Source organism: Canis lupus, chromosome 26 (genome assembly GCF_011100685.1).
Source record: "Canis lupus familiaris isolate Mischka breed German Shepherd chromosome 26, alternate assembly UU_Cfam_GSD_1.0, whole genome shotgun sequence".
Taxonomy (NCBI): Eukaryota; Metazoa; Chordata; class Mammalia; order Carnivora; family Canidae; genus Canis; species Canis lupus.
In genome coordinates, this window is record NC_049247.1 from 9626646 (window position 1) to 9653706 (window position 27061).

Here is a 27061-nt window from a genome sequence, read left to right on the forward strand (position 1 = left end):
CAGAAAGTAAATCTGTCGGTGAGGTGAAATGTTTCATCTGTTCTCTTTAAGGTACGTCTGCACATGATGTGTGCCACACACCCAAATATAGTCCAAATTATTGAAGTGTTTGCTAACAGTGTACAGTTTCCTCATGAGTCCAGCCCCAGGTAAGACCACATGGAGGTCAGCACCACATGTCCACCTCTCCACGTGTAGGCCAAGGTATAGTGGGGTTTTCCTCTCTTTTGTGCTCTTTTCCCCACCCCCTTTTCTCACCATCCCTCCTTCCCTCCCTGCCTCCCTCCCTCTTTCTCTCTTCTTTTGATTTTGGAAAGTCTCAAACATTTGTAAAAGCAGACAGAATTATGAAATGAATTCTCAGGTACCCATCACTGAACCTCAATAGTTACCCACTCATTGCCAGTCTTGTTTCAGCTATGCCCCATATACTCTCTGGGACCCTGATTATTGTGATTACTTTCTCTTTAAAGAAAAGAAAAGTATGTAATGTGGAATTAAAACAGATTCTATTTCAAATTAGTGAAAGGGGACCAAATATTATTAGGCACTGGCTTACGTTGATATGGCAAAAAGCCCTTATTTAGCCTGACGTCCCTTTTTTTATTTATTTATTTATTTATTTATTTATTTATTTATTTATTTATTTATTTATTTATTAATTTATTTATTTATGATAGTCACACAGAGAGAGAGAGAGAGGCAGAGACACAGGCAGAGGGAGAAGCAGGCTCCATGCACCGGGAGCCCGATGTGGGATTCGATCCCGGGTCTCCAGGATCGCGCCCTGGGCCAAAGGCAGCCGCTAAACCGCTGCGCCACCAGGGATCCCCTGACGTCCCTTTTAAAGGAGGAAATCAATATTATTTTTTTAGCTGCCAAATGGGTGGCATTCCAGGGAGTAATTCAAGGTTAAATAAGGTATGATTTCTATTGGAGACTGAGATGTAAATCTATCATCATAGCAATGTGATAGGCAGCAAGGAGAGGCATCCATAAAATATCTTGAGCTTATAAAGGAGAGGAGAGCTGCTCACTGTAGGCTGGGGAGACAAGGTATCTCACAGAGTGGTAATGTGGGTGCTAGGATTTGAAGGGGATGGGTAGGAGTCTTTGGGTGGAAAAAAGAAGATGGATTTGTAAAAACAAATGGGAAATCAAATGACTGTTTCTTACAACTGTGCTCTGTTGGTGAAAGCATTTGGATAGAAACTGGAAGCATTTGTATAAAAGAATGATAACCAGAATTACGATTTTTTCTTAACAACATGAAAATTTTTGCTTTTCTTTAGTAGCTGTGTAACCCTGTCCGGCTGTCTTGCTGGGTATGCTGTGGCTCACATGGAAAACTAGTGTAGTGGGGGAAGGAGTGGAGAGAGACACACAGACATAGACACAGAAACAGACAGATGCAGAATGAGAGTGAATAACCAGGCTAGCCCAACACCAGCCAGCTGACTTGAGATTCATATCCTGTACAGCTGTATTCCGTTTTCAATATACTTTCCATCTAGCTGCCCTAAATGCAGTACAAAACATCACTTAAAAGATCACTCCTCTTTAACATCTAGTAATAACTAAGTACAGTATCTTCAAGAGGATCATTGTCTTCAAAACTTATTTTATTTCCTTTTTAGCTTCTTAGAAAGTTCTAAGTAAAGGATATTCCTTGTCTGTAGCATCCAGTTGGTAGTGACAAGGGGTCCAACTCCAAGGGGCTAGACTTAGGAAGTAGTTACACACTTTGTAGATGAGGTATCTTTAGGTTAGCTATTTGATGTTTCAGGTTTTTTTTTTTTTTTTTTTTTTTTTTTTTTAACTTAACAAAATCAAATGCTTTCAAACAGGGCTCGACTCTTAATTGTAATGGAGATGATGGAAGGGGGAGAGCTATTTCACAGAATCAGCCAGCACCGGCACTTTACAGAGAAGCAAGCCAGCCAAGTAACAAAGCAGGCAAGTTAACCCCGGGTACCAATCAAACTGCCAACAATGTTGGTTAATAAGCACAATTTCATTGGGGGGAATAAAAGAAAGCTTGAAGAAAAGCTCTATTTGATCTCTCATTGCCTGCTTTGTTATGTAATCAGAAAAGATGCTTTGACAGGAGAATTGTGACCCCTTTTATGCTTTGGGGGGGACTGTATTTTTAAGTGGTTGTCAATTGCTTGCCTACTAGAAGATTTAAATAAACTCTGGAAGGAAGGTAATCTTTTAGTTCCTGTGTAGACCGTAGATATCTTTAAACATGTGGTGTCCAAGCACTGTTGCTGGACTTTGAGATAAATTGCTGCTGATAACACCTGAAAGATTGTATGGGATAAAAATATGTTCTGGGACAATTGTATACAAGATGCTTTTTGCTTATGAGTCACCTCATGAGATTTTAATAGAATTCTTGGGTCTTTGTAATTCTGGGTTATTCCTGATTATAGTCTCTGTATTTTGTGTGTGGGTTTTTTTTTTTTTTTTTTTATAGTCTCTGTATTTTGACATCACATTGGATTACTAGAAAAATGATATATGTCACAAACAGTACTGGGAATCTAACTGGAAATAACCTCTTGAGGAGGTGAAAAGCTAACTCTGCAAGGCTTATCTTCAGGCCAAGCAAGCAAGGCAAAAAGCAGGAATCAGCACAACTGGTTCTAAACAGAAAATTCTTCCAAATTTTCCATGAACCTCAAGCATTTTTTTTCCACTTATAGTGAGAATTACTATCAAAGTCTACTTGATTGGGTCAGAGCCCCTTGTCATGTTAACAGAAGACCTGCCCCTCAGGTAGTACACTACCTGCACTTGCACGGCAGCTGGTGGCCTTAGCTTTGGGTGCTAACAATGTGCAGGTACCTCAAGCATTTTGTGATGCCTCCTTTCTGGTAGGGAGGAACTGATATTTGGAATGCCAGGGCAATTTCATGCTGAGAGTTGAAGAACAGATAGAATTTGTTCTATTTAATTTTCAAAATTACATCTTATATTTTTCAAATATTTCAAATATTAGGATGTGCTCAGGGGATCTTGTATAAAACAAAAACCCTTCAAACCCATCTAAACAGGTGACATTTCATTTCAGCAAATGGGATGAGCAAATTGGAACATAAGGTAGAAAAATGCAGTTAGCGACTTTCTATTTTTCTTGAAGGCAGAGCCTGGCATTGAGCCCCCCGGACAGTGCAGTTCTCTTCGGAGCCAGGTGTGAGTGCCCACTGCCCCGTGGGGGGAAACCCAGGCCTGCTGAAGGCTGCCTGGCACAGCGCTTACTCTGCAGTGCTGGTTGCATCTCAGATGAGTGGAATTGGAAGCATTTCATTCTTTCCATTTTGTACAGGATTTAACTTTGACAAAGAAGTGTTTTACTGTTTTATTTTTCTTTTTGTTTAATGAAACACAGGTTGCAGCTAAACTAAGCTGAATTCATTTCTATTTCTTGGTACTCAAAGTCTTACTCAATTTCTGCTGTAAAACTGAAAGCCAGCCACAGTCTTAATTGACTTAATTAAGGATATATATATATTAATATCCTGAGTTCTCTAAGCCAGGGGTGTTAAAGAGCTATCTTTTCTAAGATATGGTTGCTCCATTATGTCCTTTTCCAGATAGCTTTGGCTCTACAGCACTGTCACTTGTTAAACATCGCTCACAGAGACCTCAAGCCTGAAAATCTGCTTTTCAAGGATAACTCTTTGGTGAGATGACTTGTTTTTCTGCATTTTAGTGTTGTCACTCTCAACACAGTTCAGGAATGGGTGTGTAGGTGTAGATTCAGAGTGCTCTGAATTCATGGTGAAGAAGCGTTAAGCCAAAGTGCTTCCAGCAGCTTACTTTCCCCACTTCCTTGCTAGAGGCTCAAGGACATTCTGTTATACCCCTTGCACTGATAATTTTGGATGGTACTGATATACATTTGTAAGACTTAAGATTCTGGATATGATTTGGAGGTGATGTTAAAAAGACAGGAATCTATATGCTGTTAAATATTCCCTTGAAGTGTAATAGTTGTATTTGTCATTAATGCTGATAAGGTGTTTTTTCCTCTCCAGTCTCACCCCCTGCCCCATGTACCATGTCCCACCGAATAAGTTGCTCTGGCAACCATGAAGCTGATGCTGAAAGTGAAGTTGCACCCTGGATTGAAGAGAGATGATGGGCCAGTAGATAGAGTCAGGGGGTACTTTTAGTATTGCATATACAGGTCACAAAACAAGGCTAACTGTGAGTGGGTAAAAATGCTTTACCTCTGTGTTACTAAGAAAAATTCCTCAGTATGAATAATTGTGAGGAATCCAGATGTGAGGACTTGCTATTCATAGGCTCAAGGTGTCAGCCAGAACCTCGTGAGAGACAGCTTAAGGTAACTTGTCTTCCACCTGGATTTTCCTTTAGTGTTTACTGACAACTCTGGAGCAAGGACTCCCATTTGTTTTATTTCAGGATGCCCCAGTGAAGTTGTGTGACTTTGGATTTGCCAAAATTGACCAAGGTGACTTGATGACACCCCAATTCACCCCTTATTATGTTGCACCTCAGGTAAGCATTTCTGTTTCTGCCACAGGATGTGTCACCAGGCTGTCTATAGACAAGTTTCTTCTCTTCGACAGCACAAGTGAGTGTGTATTACCAATGGGAAGGGGAGAAGTCAGCTTCAGAAATCTACAGTCTGCTTAATTAGGTGCAGGCATTTTATTTTATTTTATTTTTTTAAAGATTTTATTTATTTATTCATGAGAGAGACAGGCAGAGACACAGGTAGAGGGAGAAGCAGGCTCCATGCAGGGAGCCTGACATGGGACTCGATCCCCGGTCTCCAGGATCAGGCCCTGGGCTGAAGGCAGCGCTAAACCGCTGAGCCACCTGGGCTGCCCAGGCATTTTATTTTAAAATCAACTTATTTTAAAAACAATGTATGATTTATGTATAATAAAATACTACTTTTAGTGTAGTTTGATGAATTTTGACAGATACTCCTGCATGGTCACCACCACAGTCAAGATATGAAACCTTTCCATCATTCCAGAAGCTCTCCTGGACCTTTGTAGTTATTCTGCTCCCCACATAGTCCCTGGCCGCAGGCAACCACTTATCGACTTTCTGTTGTTATGGGGTAGTTTTGCCTTTTGTAGAAAATCATATGAATGGAACTCATTATACTTGTTGTATTTCACTTCTTTTGCTCAGTACGTGTTTGAAATTCATCCATGTTGCTGTGTCTTTCAGCGTCTTTCAGCGGCTAATTCCTTTTTGTTTTTTTTTAAAGATTTTATTTATTTATCCATGAGAGACACAGGGAGAGAGAGAGAGAGAGGCAGAGACACAGGCAGAGGGAGGAGCAGGCTCCATGCAGGGAGCCCGACGCTGGACCCGATCCCATGACCCCGGGATCACGACCTGGGCGTGAAGGCAGGCGCTAAACCGCTGAGCCACCCAGGCTGCCCTCCTTTTTGTTGTTAAGTAGTATTCTGTCACAGAGGACTAATATTTGTTTATCCTTTGACTGACCGATGGCCATTTTGGCTTTTTCATTTTTGTCTATTATGAATAAAGCTCGTAGGAACATTCATTTATGTGTTTTGGGGGACATCTTTTCCAAAATGGTTGTACCATTTTACATATTCCCCAGTAATATCTAAGAGTTGCAGTTGCTTCATGGTTCTTACCATCCACTCATGTTTGTTAGTATTTATAATCTTAGTTTATTAGGTCCATAGTATTATTTAATTATGGATTTAATTATAACGTTTTCTTAATTATATAACTGTTGAATATTTTCTCATGTGTTTATTAGACATTCAGTTGTGAAGTATGAGTACCTTCTCTTGTGAAGTATGGGCGTAAATCTTTTGCCTGTTTTTTGGTTGTTGGTTTTATTTTTTTTTTTTTGGTTGTTGGTTTTATAATTGTGAGGTATAAAAAGTTATTTTCTGGATACAAATCTTTTGTTGTATATGTGCATTACTTTTTATTGCTACTGCATGAATTGCCACAAACATAGTGCCTTAAAACAACAGTTTATTACCTCATGGTTTTAAAGGTTAGAAGTCTGAAATGGTTTCAGTGTGTTGGCAGGACTGTTCCTTCTGGAAGCTCTGGGAGAGAATCCATTCCCTTACCTTTTCCACCTTTGAGAGGTGCCTGCATTCTTTGGTTGGTGGCCTCTTTCTTCATTTACAAAGCCAGTGCTATAGTATCTTCCAGTATCTTGGACTCTGACCCTCTGGCTTCATTTTCACAATTATGATTACATTAGATATATCCAGACAATCCAGGATAGTTCCCCATCTCAAGATCCTTCATTTAATAAAATCTTCAAAGTCCCTTTTCTGTGTAGGGTAACATATTTACAGGTCCCAGGGATTAGAACATGGACATCTTTGGGAAGCCATTATTCTGCCCATCACATATATATTATGAATATCTCTTTCAGACTGTGGCTTGCTTTTTAGAGTGACAGCAGTTTTTTATTTTTTTAAATTATATTTTTGTTTATTTATTTATTTAAGAAATCTCCACCCGCAGTGTGGGGCTTGAGCTCACAACCTGGAGGTTAAGAGTTTCATGCTTCACTGACTGAACCAGCCAGGCACCCCAGAAGTTTTTTATTTTGATCAAGTCTAAGTCATTCTTTTTTGGGGGGGAGGGGAAAAGGGAGAGAGGGAGAGAGGGGAGGGACACAGGAAGAGAGAGAATCCCAAGCAGGCTCCGTGTGCAGCATGGAGCCAGACATACGGCTTGATCTCAATCCTGAGATCATGATGTGAGCTGAAAACAAGAGTTGGATGCTTAACTGACTGAGCCATCCAGACACCCCTCACCCATTTTTTTAAAATTTTAAAATTTTTATTTTTTTTTAAAGATTTTATTTATTCATGAGAAACACGAGAGGAGAGAGAGAGAGAGGCAGAGACACAGGCAGAGGGAGAAGCAGGCTCCATGCAGGGAGCCTGACATGGGACTTGATCCCGGGTCCTCAGGATCATGCCCCAGGCTGAAAGCAGCACTAAACTGCTGAGCCACCCGGGCTGCTCTCATTTTTTTTTTTTTAAACGGTTGGTGGTTTTGTTCCTAAGAGATTTTTCTGTACCCATGTACATAATTTTTCTCATGTTTTCTTATTAAAGGTTATAGTTCTAGCTTTTAAAAAAAAAAAAGATTTTATTTATTTATTTATTTATGAGAGACACAGAAAGAGAGAGAGAGAGAGAGAGAGGCAGAGACACAGGGAGAGGGAGAAGCAAGCTCCATGAAGGGAGCCTGACGTGAAATTCAATCCCAGGTCTCCAGGTTTCACGCCCTGGGCTGAAGGCGGAGCTAAACCGCTGAGCCACCTGGGCTGCCCCAGCTTTTCTTTATAAGATTTATTTATTTATTTTAGAGGGAGCATGAGGAAGGGGGTAGGGGGAAGGAGTCAGATGCTTAAGTAGGGGGAGGGGCAAAGGGAGAAGGAGAGAAGCCGACTCCCTGCTGAGCATAGAGCTTGCCTTGGGGTTTGATCCCATGATCCTGAAATTATGACCTGAACCGAGATCAAGAGTTGGATGCTTAACCAACTGAGCCACCTGGGGTTCCCCCCACCCTTTAATTAGGCTCCATGCGTAGCACGTGCCCAGTGCAGGGCTTAAACTCAAAATCATGAAATCAAGAACTGAGCTGAGATCAAGAGTCAGATGCTTAATCAGTTGAGCCTTCCAGGTACTTCTATAGTTTTATTTAGCTTTTACCTTTTGGACTATGATTCATTTGAGGTGTGTGGTGTGGGTGTGTGTAGAATAAAGGTCAAGGGTTTTTTTTCCTTATGGTTGTCAAGTTTCCACATTATTTGTTGAAAAGAATAACCTTATATCATTGAATTACCTTACAATTTTGTCAAACTGAATTATCTTGCTGTTTTGTCAAAAATCAATTGACCAGGGGCACCTGAGTGGCTCAGTCACTTAAACATCTGACTTGATTTTGGCTCAAGGTCACAATCTCAGGGTCGTGGGATGGAGCCCTGTGTCAGGCTCTGGGCTTAGCACAGAGTCTGCTTGAGATTCTCTTTCTCCCTCTCCTTTGGCCCCCTCCTCCTTCAAATAAATAAATAAGTAAATATCTTAAAAGAAATCAGTTGACCATATATGTTAGTCTGTTCTAGTCTATTTTGATTGTCTATCCTTGCAGCAATATCATGTGGATTACTATAGGTTTATATTAAGTTTTGACCTCAGATATCAGATAGTATAAGAAGTCCTTCAATTTTATTCTTTTTTAAAAATATTTTATTTATTTGATCAAGAGCAAGCGAGAGAGAGAGAGAGAGAGAGAGAGAGAGCAAGGGAAGGGGTAGACAGAGAGGAAGAAGCAGACTTTCCACCGAGCAGGGAGTCTGATGTAGGATAGGATTCAATCCCAGGATGTTGGGATCATGACCTGAACGAAAGGCTCAACTGACTGAACCACCCAGGTGCCCCAAATTTATTCTTTTTTCAAAATTGTTATGATTATTCTGAATCTTTTGTACTTCTCTATGTTTTATTTATCTTTTAAAGATTTTATTTATTTATTTGACAAAGGGTGCACACAGCAGGGGGAATGGCAGAGGGAAAGGGAGAAGCAGGCTCCCCACTGAGCAGGGAGTCCGATGTGGGGCTTGATCCTAGGATCCCTGGATCATGACCTGAGCCAAAGGCAGATATTTAATCGACTGAGCCACCCAGGCACCCTACTTTTCTTTTCTCTTTTCTTTTCTTTCTTTTCTTTTCTTTTCTTTTCTTTTCTTTTCTTTTCTTTTCTTTTCTTTTCTTCCTTTCCTTTCCTTTCCTTTCCTTTCCTTTCCTTTCCTTTCCTTTCCTTTCCTTTCCTTTCCTTTCTTTCCCTTCCTTCCTTCCCTTCCTTCCTTCCTTCCTACCTTCCTTCCTTCCTTCCTTCCTTCCGATTTTATTTATTTATTTATTTATTTATTTATGAGACCCACAGAGAGAGGCAGAGGCAGAGGGAGAAGAGGGCTCCATGCAGGGAGCCCAATGTGGGACTCAATCCCCAGACTCCCAAGATCACTCCCTGAGCCAAATGCAGATGCTCAACCACTGAGCCACCCAGGCATCCCCTTACTTTTCTATAAATTTTAAAATTCACTTCTCTAAAACGGAAAAGTCTCCTGGGATTTGATTTGGATTGTGTTTAATTAATCTGTTGATGAATATGGAGAGAGTTGACGTCTTAACAATATTAAGTCTTCCAATCAGTAAACATGATAGATCTTTTTATTTAGGTCTTTAATTTTTCTCAGAAGTGTTTGTATTTCTTAGTGTATAGGCTTTATACATATTTTTTTAGGTTTATTCCTAGATTTTATATTTTTGGATGCTGTTGGAAATTATATTTTTAATAATTTCATTTTCCAGTTTGTTGTGCTTGCAGAAGTACAAATGACTTTTGATCCCTTATATCTTGCTAAATTCACTTATTTATAGTAGATTTTTGTAGATTTGTTAAGATTTTCTACATATAAAATCATGTTTTCTGTGAATAATAACAGTTTTACTTTGCTCTTTCCAGTACATTTGCCTTTTTTTTCCTTTTCCTTGCCTTATTGTACTGGCTAGGCCCACTAGCTGAATATAAGTGATTAGAGCTGGGGGATCCTTGGGTGGCTTAGCGGTTTGCCGCCTGCCTTTGTCCCAGGGCGTGATGCTGGAGTTCCTGGATCGAGTCCCACATCTGGCTCCTTGCGTGGAGGCTGCTTCTCCCTCTGCCTGTGTCTCTGCCTCTCTCTCTCTCTCTCTCTCTCTTTGTGTCTCTCATGAATAAATAAATAAAATCTTAAAAAAAATAATTAGAGCAGACATCCTTGCCTTATTTCTGATCTTAGAAAAAAATGTTCAGTCTTTTCCCATTAAGCATATTAACGGTGTTGTTAGATGCTCTATTTTGGATTGAGGAAGTTTCCTTCTATTCCTAGTTTACTGAAAGGGAATGTGTTAAATTTTGTCCAATGCTTTTTTTGCATCTGTTGGGCTGATGATATATTTTTCTTCTTTCTTTTGTTAATGTGATGAATTCATTGATTTTTGAATGTTATACCAATTTTACATTCCTGGGACAGACTCTGCTCAGTCATGATATATTTATCTTCTTGCTTGATTTGATTTGCTAGTATTTTGTTAATGATTTCAAACAAGAGAGATGTTGGTCTATAATCTTTTTTTATAATGTGTTTGCTTGTTTTCAGAGTATTAGGATAATGCTAACCTTAGACAGTTGGGAAATGTATCCTGGTTTATTTGCTGAAACAGTTTTGCAATTGCTGAAACAGTTTGGAGTCTTCATTGAAAGTTTTAAATGATTTAATCCATTTTTTTAAAGATTTATTTATTTATTTATTTATTTATTCATGAGAGGCACAGAGAGAGAGGCAGAGACATAGGCAGAGGGAGAAGCAGGCTCCCTGCAGGGAGCCCGATGTGGGACTTGATCCCTGGACCCCAGGATCACACCCTGAGCCAAAGTCAGATGCTTAACCACTGAACCACCTAGGCATCCCTGATTTAATCAATTTTAAAATAGGTATATAGATTAGTTGAATTTTTTATTTCTTTAGCCGTTTTTCAAGAAATTTGACTACTTGTTGAATTTATTGGCATAAAATTATGGTAATCTGTTATTAATTTTTGAAATATCTTTAGAATCTGTAGAGACAGATGTGAATAGTAGTTATGCCTTGAAGTGGGCTTGCTGCACCTGCTGTTAGTCATTTAGTGTAGGGGGTAGGTGGCTGAGTCAGTCTGCTCAGAAGTTGAGCTGAGTTTGAGCTTTCTTGTTGCTATGGTTCTGTTCAGTGCACCACTGGCATCCCTCTCTTGTTGCCTTGTGCCTAGTGTGGGGGCTGGGAGTACCAGCGGGTATTATTTATTTATTTAATTTTCATGTTCCTTTTCCACTGTTAGCTTTGGCTGCACCTGTGTGCCTATGCATGCACCTGTGCACCTGTGCCTCAGAGGGGCTCTCGAGTCACAATCTTTCTCCTCCCCTAGCAGTAGATTATGCTTGCCTGCCTGGCAGAGGATGACAACAGCTAAGGATGGGAAGGTACATGTTTTCTGAACCAGCCCCAGTCTTCTTGTGCAGGGGTCCTGTTGAGCATGTGGCAGAAGTCTGTGTGGAAGAATCTGTGAGGGGTGCAGATTCCCCTTGTTTCTGTGATTCCTACAGAGTCTGCCAACCCCTCATGGTAGCCCACACTTAGCCTTTAGCAGTTTCCTGAAAATTTAGCTGAATTCTTTTTACTCGTGTGGTATGCTATAGTGCTTACTCCCAGGCTCTGTCATAGATGAGCCATTTTTCACATCTTGCCTCTTCCTGGAAGGGTCTTTCTTTAGATTGCAGGGTACTTCAATTGCCTCGAGACCTCTGATCTGTAGGGTTCAGGAAAAGTGAGATTTTGTAGTTTAGCTTTTCCTTGCTGTTACAGTGGGAGTAACACTCCAGCTTTCTACATTCTAAACAGAAACAAGTCCTAGCAGTTTGACTAGGGTGTAGGTATTTGTTTTTCCTGCTAGGGGTTTGTTGAGTTCCTTGGATCTGTTAGTTTATGGTGTTTATCAATTCAGAAAATTTTTCAGACATTTCTTTAAACATTTTTCTGCTTGTCCTCTCTGCCTTTTTTCTAAGACTCCAATTACATGTGTGTTAGATCATACAGAGTACTGAAGTTCTGATCTTTTTTTTTTTTTTAAGATTTTATTTTTAAGTAATGTGCATCTAATGTGGGGCTCAAACTCAAGACCCTGAGATCAAGAGTCTCATGTTCTACCAACTGAGCCAGCCAGGCACTCCCATGATTTTTTTTTTCCCATCTTTTTTTCTATCTGCTTCACTTTGGCCAAGTTCTATTGCTAGGTTTTCTTCTGCACTAATTTGTGAATTTCATCATTTCACATTTATATCATGTTTCCCTTCTCATTTTGTTCATGTTTCCCTTTAAGTACCTCAACATATTTAATAACATATTTAAATCCTTGTATGCTGATTGTAACAGCTCTGCCATTTCTGAGTCTGCTTATTGACTGATTTCTTTCCTTCCTGGTTATAGATCATATTTCCTGGTTATGGATTACATTTTCCTGCTTCTTTGAATATCTTAAATTTTGATTGGATGCTGGATGCTGTAATATTATCTTGGTAAATGTTGGGGTTTTGTTGTCATTTTAAAGTATTAAAGATTGTTTTGGTGAGTGGTAAGTTACATGCAGATTGACTTCGTTGTCTTGAAATTTGCTGCTCAGTTCTGCCAGGGCAAGTCTAGATTAGGCTTGATCCTAGGGCTACCTCAGCCCTGCTATCTAGAGGAAAATTTCTGGTCTCCTATTGATGCCCCAATGATCAATAAGGTCTCTTTACTTTGGCTAGTTGGACCTCACATATCTCCTAGACTTTTGTAACATTGGAATTACTCTCAGCTTAGAGATCCCTGGTGGTGGTTCTAATAGCTGGTTGCTTTGTTGGCCTCATGGAATCTTATTCTATTATGTGCAACTTACTATATTTAGTCAAAGATCAAAGGGTTCCTTATGCAGATTTTTGGGTACCTTCCCTACAGCTGGTATTCTCCATAAATTTCATCCACGCTGCTGAACTCCTGTGAGCCCTATGTACACTGCTTAGATTCTCTTTCTCTGCATTGCTCTTGAATCTTTGTCAAAGATCAATCGAATGTATATGTGTGGGTTTAATTTGGATTTTCTGTTCTGTTCCAGTGATCTTCGTGTCTGTCTTTATATCCATACCGTACTGGTTTGATTACTGTGGCTTTATTATAACTCTTGAGATAAGGTAGTGTTAGCTCTCCAACTTAGTTCTTATTCATAGTTGTTTCTAATTTCTTTGCATTTCCATATGACCTTTATTTTATTTTTTTAAGGATTGTATTTATTTATTTTTTTTTTGAGAGAGAGCAGAGTGAGAGAGAGAGAGTGAGCACAAACTGGGATAAGGGGTAGAGGGAGATCGAGAAGCAGGTTCTCCACTGAGCAGGGAGCCCAATGTGGGGCTCGATCCCAGGACCCTGGGGTCATGACCTGAGCCAAAGGCAGATGCTTAACTGACTGAGCCACCCAGGTGCCCCTCCATATAAACTTTAGAATCAGCTGTTAATTTCTACAAAAAACCCTGCTGGGATTTTGACTGGGGTTGTTTTAGAGGTATGGTTCAATATGGGAACACAGATATCTGAACAACACTGAGCATTTTAGCCCACGAACAAGCTGTATTGCTCCATTTATTTTTGCCTTTAGTTTTTCTCAGCAATACTTGTGTGGTTTTCAGTGTATAGATCTTTCTCATCTTTATTAGATTTATTCTTACTATGTTTTATGCTGTTATAAATGGCATTTTCTTTTTTCAGGTTTTTTTTTAAAAATATTTATTCATGAGAAACAGAGAGAGAAAGGCAGAGACATAGGCAGAGGGAGAAGCAGGCTCCCTGCAGGGAGCCTGATGTGGATTCGATCCCAGGACCCCAGGATCATGTCCTGAGCCGAAGGCAGACGCTCATCCACTGAGCCACCCAGGCGTCCCTCTTTTTTCAGGTTTAATTAATTCACCTTATTCTTGTATAAAAACACTATGTGGTGGTCATAGTTGGAGCCTGGGTCCTCCACATGGAGACTCTGATGTAGGTCTTTACAAGGTGATCAGTAAATTCCTGACACGGAGACTTGGTGAACAGTCTCTTTCCAGAGTGTCAGAGTGAAGCTGCTGTAAGTCTTGGAGATGGCACTGAAGGTCGCTCTGGCAAAGTTGGCCCAGGTGACAATGAAGCTCCTAGCTGAGGTGTGGCAGCTGTCAACAACTGCCATCAACAGCTTCATGGGCACAGGGCTAAGACAGTAGTGTGGGTCTGGGTGTGAGGAGGAAGCAAACTAGTGCAGAGTCACAGCATCCTGTCACCTTGCAAGGAATCTGTGGGGTATGCCAGCATTGTTCCCCTAGGGATCTCACTGCACAGGACAGTTGAGAGCTTGGCCAGGATGATGGTCTCATGGATGGCAGTGGTTGCATCCTGAGCACTTAACACCCAGACCAACATGACTGTTATAGTCCTTGATGGCAGCAGGTACCTTGAACCTGATCCACTGGCCAGCACTGTTCTGCTTTTATACACATGTAAGGGATATCTGTGTCTCCAAGAAAAAGTCCATGATCTCAGATGCCTTGATGGGCAGGAAGAAGAGCTAAATCTCTTCCAAGGACTTGATCCTCTTGTCCTTGACCTGGGCAAACACTGATATGCTGGTTGTAAGAGGGAAAAAAGGTTTTTGAAAGTTTGTGTTTTCTGGAGGGTTTTTTTTTTTTTTTTTCATTGTTAACTGCTAGTGTCTACCCTCTTTCAGCATTCTTTTTCAGCATTCTTTCTCAAGTTTTAGGTTATTGGTGTTGTTTTCAGTAAATTGTCCCCTTTGGTCTGACTCTGACAGGTATTGGAGGCACAGAGAAGGCATCAGAAGGAGAAATCTGGCATCATACCTACCTCGCCAACACCCTACACTTATAACAAGGTAGGGGAAGAGACACTTACCTTCAGCCTTCAGGTGTAGCCCCTATTCTCCTGTGAGGTGTTTGTGGTCCTTTGGGAATGTGACTAATTCCATTCTTATCTTTTAATATTCCTACCCAAAAGGCTGGCAGCAGCCACACATGCAGAAGAGTACTTGGAATTCAGGTTTTTTTGTCTGATGAAATATGAAATAAGGTTCATAACAATTGAGGTTTTGCAGCAGGAACCAAGAGCAATGGTCACTTGTAGGGTTATTTATTTGGATAGTTTATAGTCCACTGACCACATTTAAAAGATGTGGTTGTCTTGCTTTTTTCAGGTAGAGGCCATTTCTCAGAACATTCCATGGCCATTTATGGTATCAGTCTTTCTTCCCATAAAATACCCAACTTAGAATAGTGTCTGCAACATACAGCAGGTGTTCCTGGTCTTACAGTTCTCAGTCTGTGGCCTACACATCAAATATCTCTATTCTAAAACAAAGAGGATTAGGACCTCTTAAAGCAGGCCCTGGAGTCGCTGAGTAGATCAGAAAAATAATGATGCTGCTTGGGGACTCAGGGCTGAATATAGATGACAGAGGGACCCGAGGGTGGTAAAAAGGCAATAGGCCAGCTCTTCTTGGGTCCCACATATTTCTAAGCATGTGCACACATGCACACACATAAACACAGGCTCCTCTGCCACTCAGGACCCTGTTCTTTGCACTGTCACTGGCACAGTGTGACCAGAACCCTAAACATCTACTTTCATTGCCATTATTACCCTACAAACTCAAAACCATGGTCAGCTCTCTTATGTAGTGAAGGTTTGAGGACTATGCTGATTACGGCATCAGAGTCAGAAACTGCTTCCTGCTTCTTAATGTACACAGGAAAGGAGTGGTAGAAGCACTTAAATGACATTAATTTACTCACTAAAATTTTCTCAGCATGAATGCAATGGATTCTTGTGTGATATATTATTTTCCACAAGTATTTTTTGTCTTCTTTTCCTATTCCATTTTGTGAACCTAGTGGTGCTCATGCATTAGCATGGCATTCATAAAAATTACACATTGCAGATGAGTAGCATGTTGAAATAAACAGCTCCTTTATTTTTGAGTATATATATATGTGTGTGTATATATATATGTATATATATATTAGAGATAATCCTCTTTATATTGGCAGCTAAATGAACACTGCTACATTTGCAAATAAAATTTTTAACAAAAATACATAACAGGATGTAATTAAGTTTTTAGAAGTTAAATACATCAATCTTCATAAAAACAAAAAGTAGTATCAGTTTTCTCGTCTGGAAAGTGAGGGATTTGAACTATTTTTAAGATTCCTTTTACTTCTGTAATTTTTTTTTTAACGTTTCATTTATTTGATAGAGAGTATGAGCATGGTGAGGAGCAGAGGGAGAAGGAGAAGCAGACTCCCCCCTGAGCAGGGATCCCAACTCAGGGCTCTGTCCCAGGATCTCCAGATTATGACCTGAGCTGAAGGCAGATGCTTAACTGACTGAGCCACTCAGGCGCCTCACCTTTATAATTTTAAATTGTGGTCTGTAGCATAGGTCATGTCATCTACAAATACTGATTAGTATGATGCCAAAACATAGGTGGGAGTAGCTGAGACATCCCATTTTCTAGGCTTCTCTCATCAGGACACTGTGTGGTATGAAAATAGCATGTGGCTGCAATAACAGGCTCCTTTGGCTTCCTTTCTCAAGCAGACAGACACTGCTTTTGTCCGGTGACTCAAGATAGGTTTGAATTGAAACCTCTGAAGACCCAGTATCGAGGCAGGTGGAGCTGCATTTAACTAAATTACGAGTCTACGAGTCTGTTACTAATAATCATGCTGTGACTGTAGCCCATGAAGGCACCTTAGTACCCACAGACAAAATAGTTGGTGGCAGTTTCCTTTCTTTCAGAGTATCTTCTCCAGGAATGGTGTATGGTCCTGCAGATGGGTACAGTGAGTCATCTGTGGCCAGAGGAGTGCTTTTAGACCTCCTATTCTTCCCTCTAGTGCCTCTTCCTGATCTGTGTCAAACTGCTTTGGGCCTTTATAAAATGACTTGTGCTGTTTTATGGGGTCAGCCTGCCTGTGTCTTAGCTGCTTTGTGCTTGCAGCCTCAACCTTGCTCAGGTTGACAGCGTACATGTTTCCCAACCAGTTGACTTATCTCTGTTATTTCTCTGGCTGGAGGTGAAGTATCTTACACCTGTACCCAGGTCAACTACTAGCTTGGGCCTGAGCAGTGAGAATAAAAGTGACTGTTTATTTCACATTAGACTGGCCTTGTGTGCTGGTGTGTATATATATATATATATAGTGTTGGTGGCATAGAAAACATATGATGGAGAGAAAGGTTAGTTCCCTTAAGACTTCCTGAAACTTTTCCAGTCTCTGTGAGGTGATTTTTGGAGATATCAGCCTGGGTATGTCAGGGGCTATTTCTGGGCTGGTCCTGCGGGCTTTATTTTGGGGCTGTGCCTCTGCCATAAGTGACAATTCTCATTTTCCTTTCAGAGCTGTGACTTGTGGTCCCTAGGGGTGATTATCTACGTGATGTTGTGCGGATACCCTCCTTTTTACTCCAAACACCACAGCCGGACTATTCCAAAGGATATGCGGAGAAAGATCATGACAGGCAGTTTTGAGTTCCCAGAAGAAGAGTGGAGCCAGATCTCAGAGATGGCCAAAGATGTTGTGAGGAAGTGAGTCCCCAGGCTGGGGAGTGGGGAGGCCAAGGAGGCTTTAAGGTGGTGAAGCACAAGGGAAAAGTTACTGGTGTTCCAGGCATGTTCCTTCCTATTGGAACATTGTAGAAATCTATACCTGGAGCCTGAGATGAGAGCTCTTCATGTCCACACCTACCTAAAATGGAGCTTTGCTCTCTCCTGTTGTATTCTTAGAATTTGTCCCCAGGGTTGTGAACTTGGGTCCCTCAGAGCATTAATTTAGGACCTGAAATGGAAGCCCCTTGCTGTGCCCTTCCTGCATATTAGCCAGTCATGTGGAATAGACATGGCATCAGGAACTGAACTCGGGCTAAGATGATAATGACGTTTTGGCTTTTCATTCCTTTGCTGCTGTGGGGGTAGGTGGCTGCTCTAGCCTCCCCACTGCTAAGATTGATTTAGAAGATTTTGTGCTAGTGAGTAGATGAGGCAGAGTTGACAGAGACCTTTGGTACCTGAAGCACTAAGCAAGAAGTCAGACCTAAATTTGACGTATATTTGTTTTTCCTGCCCACCTGTGTGGGAGGCTTAGCTGCCTGGGATTTGGGGCACTCTTCTGGTATTCCTACTGCTTGGTGTTCACCAAGTAATTTTTCCTCTTTTGGTTTGTTTCTTCATCTGTAATGTGATGAGGAGCATTAAAGAGGCAGTGCCTGGGAGCTTTCTCCTGACAGTACAGCCATTTCTCTATAGAGATTCCTCCTTTTCAATAGTGAGCTTGTTCTGTTGGTTAAGGAGATACACACACACACACACACACACACACATATTTTAAGATTTTATTTACTCATTCATGAGAGACACACAAAGAGAGGCAGAGACACAGGCAGAGGGAGAAGCAAGCTCCATGCAGGGAGCCCGATGCTGGACTCAGTCCTGGGACTCCAGGATCACATCCTGGGCTGAAGGCAGGCGCTAAACCGCTGAGCCACCCAGGGATCCCCAAAGATCTATATATATAAAGACAGACTAGTTTCTAAAATATACAAGTAAAAGTTTTTAGGAGTGTGGAGGCAATGTTTAAAGCTTCATTTGTCTTCTCATGCTGTTTCCATATCATATTCTCAGCTATTTAACCAAAACATCAATATCCTCTAAGTGGTTCTTTGTCAATTCTATAGAATGTATTTCCTGTCCTTAGAGTGACATTATCTTCTTTCAGCTTTGGGATTCTTTTCTAAATAATTCTTTCTTTAGAATTTGAAGCTGTTTGTTCAGAATGATCCAGAAGGTTGCAGAGTATCTGAAAGAGCAAGTGTGCATGTTGTCCTGACTCTGACGTTTACAGTGGGAGGATACATAGTTGGAAGGAGGGACTAAAAAGCCCAGGGAACATGCTGAGATGAGCCAAGAATTACATCAAAACATGAGTATGAGTGGACAAGATGTGAAGAAGTAGGATCAAAAAGCAGATGGTATAGAGCAATACATTTGGCTTAGAAGGAAATGCCATCTCCCTTATCAGAGACTCTAGATTTTTGGCTTTTGAATGTTTCTGGAATAAAAGGTTCATGTCCTGTCATATGGTGACATCTAATAGCTTTATCACAAGTAGCAACCTGGATTTTCATAACCACATGACCCCTCAACTAATTTTGTAGTCACTGTCAGCCAAAAGAGCACTTTGAATCCCTTTTGGAAATTGGAGCCCACTGTCCTAAAAAAAAAAAAATGCATGTGGAGATTCAAGTGCCAAGAACAAGAAGTTGTATGTAGGCTTACCGAGCCTAGAACTCAGTCTGAAATATCACTGGATTAAGCCTTTTTCTACCATTTTTATTTCACTCTGCCTAGTGTAGAAAGGACTACTAAAGGACACAGTGCCCTCACCACTAGGGATTAGGGACTACATCTCCACCCCTACCTGCAGATGGAAAACCTTAGCTTATAGGAGTTGGTGGAAAATCAGAAGTTGGAGCTGGTTAAAACCAGACCCAGAACTTCCTGGTCCTTTGGAAGCAACTATGAACAGCAGCCCTGTTGGCCTTTTTTTTTTCCACAGGCTCTTGAAGGTCAAACCAGAGGAAAGACTCACCATCGAAGGAGTATTGGACCACCCGTGGCTCAACTCGACTGAGGCCTTGGATAATGTGTTACCCTCTGCTCAACTAATGATGGATAAGGTTTTGAGTGATGCTTATTTTGTTTACCAAAAAGACTGTTGAGAAGGAGTGCTGACAAGGCTCAGGGAGGGGTTAAAGGCAGAGTAATGCAGAGAACTCAGTCTTTCCCAGAGACATATCCCTACTTTCCTGAAAATCAGGGTCTGAAATTAAAGCTTCTTGGAGTAAAAGACCAGATCAAGGCCTGGTAAATATACACTAAGTGAAAACTCAAATTCTCCATATTTGTGCTATGAGGTTGGGGGGCACAGAGTACTAAGAGACAACCTCCTTCCCCAGCGGCTTAAATAAGACAATTGGAAAGACCAATTTATGTGAAACAAGGAAGGAACATTGCAGACATCTTAGCTTCGCATGCTACATTTTCTATGAACGCACTAGGAATTCAGAAAAAGAGAATATCTTTGAAGGGCTGTAATTAGGGAAAGGTTCCCAAAGAGAAGGCAAAACCCCTCATATTTATTAATTACTGCATGGCAGTTTTTAACCTCTTCACATGTTTAGGCATGAGCTGCCTTAAGGAATTTAAATAGACAAGTGCCCAAGTATAGTTTTTTTTTTTTTTTAAGATTTTTTATTTATTCATGAGAGACACACAGAGAGAGGCAGAGACACAAGCAGAGGGAGAAGCAGGCTCCATGCCGGAAGCCCGATGTGGGACTCGATCCCAGGACTCCAGGATCACGACCTGAGCCAAAGGCAGACGCTTAACTGCTGAGCCACCCAGGCGTCCCAGTGCCCAAGTATAGTGAACAACAGGAGCAATCAACTATAGACTGAAGTGCGTCTGTGGGTACATTAATGGGAAGTCAGTAAAATACATGTGGTAGTGCCAGGTTTTAAAAGTACACAGAGGGGGTTAAGTCTTGGTAGGACATAACTGAGAGGCAGTTGTTAATTTTTGGGAAGAGATTGGCCACACGGAAGGTATTTATTTATTTATTTATTTTAAAGATTTTATTTATTTATTCATGAGAATACACAGAGAGGAGAGAGAGAAGCAGAGACACAGGCAGAGGGTGAAGCAGGCTCCATGCAGGGAGCCTGATGTGGGACTCGATCCCAAGTCTCCAGGATCACACCCTGGGCTGAAGGCAGCGCTAAACCGCTGAGCCACTGGGGCTGCCCGCCACACGGAAGGTATTTAGAGATGCATATTACATTATTTATATAATTCTATATAATTTTTTTGTTTTAATTTCAACAATAAAATTTGACAATTTTAAAAAGTAGTTCCCTGTTAAGCATGCAAGTAGATTTAGGTAGAGTCTGAATTCGTTTAAAGGAACTATAATAGCTGGCCCTGACTATACTGGATCTTCACATCACCCTTATCAGTGATGGCCCAACCAAAAAGAGGAGAATAGCTCAAGGTTATGAGCTCAGGCTTCATCTGCTAGGCAGGGCTTAGAATGGACACTATTCAACATCTGTATATGTGGCCATTTTTCTACACTTCAAAGTTAGCCAACCCACATCATGACCCCATCATTTCTTTAAAAATGGGAATATACTGTCACCTTGCAGTTACACCTTATAGGCCTAGGGCCCACTCTTTCTCATTAAGATCCTGCATATTCATATTTGGCTTCATTATACACTAATTCTACAGTAACTCCAGAAAGCAATCTTATTTCTGCAATTCCAAGGTCTTAAGGAAAGCCATTCTGTAACCCCCATGTGCTGATCTAAGAAATCCTTTAGGATTTTGGCTGACTTGTAGATGAGTTCCTGAGGACCTACTTATTTACCATATGAAGTGGTTGGGGTTCTGAGCCACCCGGGCTGTCCACCAAGGGGTAGGGGGGAAGGTGGGGGGGGGCAGTGAATAAATGCCACTGTGGAAGGCTTCTCAGGCAGCAGCTTGCCAGCCTTTTCCCTGATGTACATAAACGCCTCTCTTTAGACTTGCTCTTGCCAATGACGGTGAACGTGAGTCTTAGTATTTCTTACTTGCATTTCTATCCCTGTGCAGGGAAGAAGGTGCTAGCTGTTGTATGGCCCTTGGTTTGCCTGGTATTCCCTGGGCTTGCTGAGCCTTCGAAAAGATTGCTCTGGCTATTCAAAATTTGTATATTGCCAGTGTAAAAGTGCAATTGTCTTTTTAGTTCTTGGAGCTTCTCCTTCACAGTCTCTTAGATTTGCTATTTTGGTGCCCTGAAATGAGGTGAAAACTGATCATAGTGTTTCCATTCAGGCGGTGGTTGCGGGAATCCAGCAGGCTCACGCAGAACAGTTGGCCAACATGAGAATCCAGGATCTGAAAGTCAGCCTCAAACCCCTGCACTCTGTGAACAATCCTATTCTGAGAAAAAGGAAATTACTCGGGTAACTGAGCTTATTCTGTGGATTCTCCTTCATGGTCCGCATGGTTAAGCGCAGGGTTCTGAAAGAACAGCCAGTGGTTTGCCCTTTTGCTACTTAAGAGGGTAGAAAGGGTAAACCCCTTTAAATAGCATGAGAAGTTAGAGACACTCAATAGTTAATTATTTATCTGAAAAATGTGCTGCCTTATGTTTAGAGTTAACTGTGGAGAATTGGTTTTTGAGGTTTCACCTTGTTGTTCCTCTCTCCCAAACTTTTAAAGCACCAAGCCAAAGGACTGTGTTTATATCCATGACCGTGAGAATGGAGCTGAGGATTCAAATGTTGCCTTGGAAAAGCTTCGAGATGTGATTGCTCAGTGTATTCTCCCCCAGGCTGGTAAAGGTCACGCCATTTATGAATGTTCCGTATGTGTGGGTGGGGTGTGTGTGTGTGTGCGCGTGCACGTGTGCACATGACAGAAGGAGCAGTTTAATTTGAGGCTTTCTTTTTCATTTTTGTGTTATAAGAAAATAAGTACATTATATAAATTACTCTGTGCCCACTAAAATAAGAGAGGGCAGCGGGAGCTCAGAAAGGTGGTTAAATTGTGCCCCTCCTTTGGTTTTCTCTAAAACTGCTAGTTAAGGTTTAATTGCCTGTGTCTGGTGCAGCATGCAGTTTTATGTTTTCTTAATTTGTTAACGAAGGCACAGGATAGAAGATGAAGAATGGAAAATGTGGACAGGATCAGCGTGTGAAGAACAGGAAGCATTTCCAGAGCCTTTAGAGTACAAGGCTATCATTAATTTGTGAATATAAAGAGAGCACCTCCCAAGTTGTATCATGGCCAGAGTGTGACTTGTACACGTCTCCTTTTGAGTGAGAACTTTGTTTTAGTGTGGTCTCTCTCCACTTGGTGGAGTGTAATGGGCTCTTCTCAGCAGACGAATGAGATGCTTCAAGTAGGAAGCCAGAAGGCTGTCTACATTCCTTGGGTTTTTAGAGAATTCACATAGTGTACTTAGATAGCTTCCAAAGAAATGAGCTTAGTAGGATAAAGAAGGTGGTCCACTCAGCCTTGTTCTGTCCTCTCCTGGTCTGTTAGGTTAACATCTGTTTTTAATCAGCAGCAGAGTCTGACTCTGTTTACTTCCCAGACTCTAGTGCTAAGACCCTAGGTACATCCGAGGATTTGTGTGAGGCTATCTGAGTAGAAGAGTGCAAAGCCCAGAAGTGGCCTACGTGTAGTGTAGGCACTAGTAGTAACAACAATGCTAAAGTTTGCACTTTTACTCATCACTTCTCAACAAGTTAGACATGTCCTTCCATCTCTGACCCTTAAAATCCCATGATGCCACAGGAAGACACAACTTCTTCATCTTTATCAATAGGAGAGAATGAAGATGAAAAGCTGAATGAAGTAATGCAGGAGGCTTGGAAGTATAACCGGGAATGCAAACTCCTAAGAGATACTCTGCAAAGCTTCAGCTGGAACGGTAGGAACCTTCTTTCTTTCTCCGTGGATGCAGAGAGTGATTATTTGTAGAACATGGAGGATATCTGGGGGCTGGCTGGGGTTGTTTTGAGGTGAAGTGAGGCTAGAGAGTGAGCGGAGTATTATGGGACGACGGGGGTTAGTCCTACATTAGCTGCACAGGTGTATCTAGATGTCTGGCTCTTTCACTTGTTGAGTTTCAGAGTTCAGATAAACTGTGTGCTGCAAATTCAATCCTGCAGATCCCCTGTCATACATCACATGATTCCGTTATTGGGTTCTTGTCAAGAATCTCCCTTCCAAACATTTGGAGACTGACTTTTTCTTTTTTGCATTTCAGGTCGTGGATTCACAGATAAAGTCGATAGACTAAAACTGGCAGAAATTGTGAAGCAGGTGATAGAAGAACAAACCATGTCCCATGAATCCCAATAATGACAGCTTCAGACTTTGTTTTTTTTAACAATTTGAAAAATTATTCTTTAATGTATAAAGTAATTTTTATGTAAATTAATAAATCATAATTTCATTTCCACATTACTTAAAGACACTGTATAGATTTAGATACAGGACTTACTCATAGTATAGTTCATTTGTTTTTAAGAAAAGCTCAGTTCTTAGAGATACACTATTACTCTAGGACTGTTTTCTCATATGTTTGTAAGATGACAGATGGTATTGTCAAACAAGATTGTTTTATTTGTAATAAAATGTACAAAAACCATTTGCCAGTGGTAGACAAAGGACTGACTATACTGACCTGTCTGTTAGTAAACAGTTGAACCAAGTACTGTGGAATCTGGTTTCACTTGCCCTGTGTATTTGCTTTCTGCACTATTGGTAGATTACCTCTGGTGCCAAAAAACTTCTGTGGATCCATACTGCAGACTGCCTGCTGAAATCCACAGGATACAAATTCCCATAATGGAAGAGACAGGGAGATGAGCCCTCATTTCTCTTGTTCCTAATTATTTTGGGCAAAGTGGTAGCATTTCTTTTTTGTCATATCTTTTAAAAGGTATTGGTGTGTTTCTTAAACCTAATGGGATTTTGAGTTTGTTCTTTTCATGCAGAACCAGAGCTTCATTCCATTCATCTGAGGTCCCGCTCAGTCCTCTCCCCTTCCCTGCAGCCCCACCAAGCTCTGTTGCTTCTTCTTCTTCTTCTTCTTTTTTTTTTTTTTCTTTTTCTCTGTTCTCCTGGCTCTATTTATTGGATGATTTTTCTGAGAAAGTTACATATCATGTAAACTGGACTTTTGGGTTAGCATCTAAGGTGGTCTAGTTTTTTTCTCTCAGAGCTTCCCTTGTACTGTCAAATGTTTTGGCTTGCATTTTACATTGACATCCTGGGCTACATTTATTTTGATCAGTACCCTTCATTTTCAGGAAGGGTGGTTTTGGCCCAGAGATTAGCTGTTTGAATGGAAAACAAGCCTGGATGCTTTTTAAAAGTTTTCTGTTGTGCACATGGGCTTCCATAAACCATTTTTATTTACTTATTTATTGTAGCAGTTTTTGGTGGGTACCTGCGTTGGTAAATAGAAGGGCTAGCAGGCAAATTTCCAATTTACAGAGCAGAGGAAGATGATCTGTTGACACAGTTCTTCACTTTCATCCTGTCACATTCTCTTCAATCAAAATTGATCTCACAGAGCTCACTTTGTAACTCCTCCACTTTATTCGGCATGTCTTCAGGATGACATTTGGTTAGTATGCCCCATATGTATGTGACTGGATGTGTGGGATAAAAATACAAAGTATCTTGTAAGAATTAACTTACTACATTGAATAATAAATATTTTTTGAGGTAAGGCTTCCTAATCTTAGGTGATGAATTACTTATAAATAGATACCCTGTATATTATGCTGAGTGAAATAAGTCAGTCGGAGAAGGACAAACATTATATGGTCTCATTCATTTGGAGAATATAAAAAATAGTGAAAGGGAATAAAGGGAAAAGGAGAAAAAATAAGTGGGAAATATCAGAAAGGGAGACAGAATATGAAAGACTCCTAACTCTGGGAAACGAACTAGGGGTGGTGGAAGGGGAGGTGAGCGGGGGGTGGGGGTGACTGGGTGACAGGCACTGAAGTGAGCACTTGAGATGAGCACTGGGTGTTACTCTATATGCTGGCAAATTGAACACCAATAAAAATAAATTTATTAAATAAATAAATAAATAAATAAAATATTGGCTAACTAAAATCTATGAAACCTGAGTAAGCTTCTGGAATAAAAATCATTAATGGAAAAAAAAATAGATACCCTGTAAAGAGAATTCAGTAGTTGTTTTTTTTTTTTAAAGATTTTATTTATTTATTTGAGAGAGTGTACAAACAGGGAGGAGCAGAGGAAGAGGGACACCAGACTCTGTGCTGAGCATGGAGTCCAAGGGGCTGGATGGATCCCATGATCCCGAGATCATGACCTGAGCAGAAATCAAGAGTCAGATGCTTAACCAACTAAGCTATGCAGATGCCCCAGTTTTCAGCTTTTCAAAGCTAAAAATAGATATGTAATTTTTTAGGGGCACCTAGCTAGCTCAGTTGGTAGAGCTTGTGACTTGATCTCAGGTTATGAGTTTGAGCCCTATGATCGGCATAGAGCTTACTTAAGAAATTTTAATTTTTAAAAAAATTAAAAAGATAGCTTTTTAAAAAGAGCTTATAAGGATGCCTGGGTGGCTTAGCGGTTGAGTCTGCTTTCGGCTCAGCGCGTGATCCCAGTATCTGGTATTGAGTCCCTCGTCGGGTTCCCTGAAGGGAGCCTGCTTTTCCTTCTGCCTATGTCTCTGCCTCTCTCTCTGTCTCTCTCTGTGTGTCTCTCATGAATAAATAAATAAATCTTTTTTAAAAAATAAAAAGCTTATATTCATGTGAGAAAGAACAAATAGAAGGAATTATTGGTTAAAGAACTCAGATGTTCTAAATCACATCTTGTGTGTGAATCAAGCAATGTGTTTCAATTTGAGAATTGGAAAATTGGATATACTTAGTTATAATTATATTTTTATTTATTTAAAAAATAGAAGTGTTCTTTCATTTCTGATTATTTTATCCTACAAAATGACAACCTAATTTGCCCTGCCTGTTTGGTTAAAATAAGGGAAATATCTTAAATCTGTGATAATTTCCAAATTATTTAATTGTAAGAGGCCTTCTCTCATATAAAATATGAGAAGAAATTCAGCTAAAAATCATTTTACCTTTTTTGCTATACACTTTTTTATATTATTTTTTATTGGAGTTCGATTTGCCAACATATAACACCCAGTGCTCATCCTGTCAAGTTGCTATACATTTTAAAAATGGACTTGTGATATGACAGTACAAATTTTTTGCCAGATGCTAAAGATTAAGTTTTTAAATCTGTATTAGGAATTAATATTACTGAGTTGATCTGCTCTCTTGCTCATATCTAAAATCTTATGGTACTGTACCATTCCCTTTTTTTGTTTTGTTTTAAGATTTATTTATTTGAGAGAGCAAGCACAAGTGCAGGGAGGGGCAGGAGAGAAAGAGAATCTCAAGCAGACTCCTCACTGAGCATGGAGCCTCACAGAGGGCTTGGTCTTACAACTCTGAGATCATGACTTGAGCCAAAACCAGGAGTCAGGATGCCCAATGGACTGAGCTACCCAGGTAACCCCGTACCATTACTTTTTGAATTAGATAGGATATATCCCCATTTTTGAGTGTTACTTGCAGTTACAACCCTTTTTAAAAAAGGTTTTGTATTGTAAATATTTGACTTGATAAAATATTTTCATGAAGGATAAAAGATGTACAGTTTTATTTTAATTCATCATAGAATGTACAGGAGAACAACTGCAAGGAATGTGGATAGTGCTTTTTTTCCCTTTT

General features: G+C 40.5%; 1 protein-coding gene across 4 annotated transcripts in view; it reads left to right on the forward strand.

Annotated features, from left to right (window-relative positions):
* Positions 1-23983, forward strand: part of MAPKAPK5 (MAPK activated protein kinase 5) — a 39030-nt gene extending 15047 nt beyond the window's left edge. For 2 of the 4 annotated variants that reach the window (XM_038575113.1, XM_038575116.1), the window contains exons 4-14: positions 52-149; positions 1848-1956; positions 3600-3689; positions 4435-4530; positions 14451-14531; positions 17059-17246; positions 19273-19393; positions 21591-21721; positions 21981-22102; positions 23092-23196; positions 23536-23983. In XM_038575113.1, coding sequence (XP_038431041.1) covers positions 52-149; positions 1848-1956; positions 3600-3689; positions 4435-4530; positions 14451-14531; positions 17059-17246; positions 19273-19393; positions 21591-21721; positions 21981-22102; positions 23092-23196; positions 23536-23630 — 1236 coding nt within the window. In that variant the 3' untranslated portion in view covers positions 23631-23983. Of the gene's footprint in view, positions 1-51; positions 150-1847; positions 1957-3599; positions 3690-4434; positions 4531-4601; positions 4607-14450; positions 14532-17058; positions 17247-19272; positions 19394-21590; positions 21722-21980; positions 22103-23091; positions 23197-23535 lie in introns of all 4 variants that reach the window. The other 2 variants (XM_038575115.1, XM_038575114.1) reach the window with 2 other exon arrangements.
* The last annotated feature ends 3078 nt before the right edge of the window (positions 23984-27061 follow it).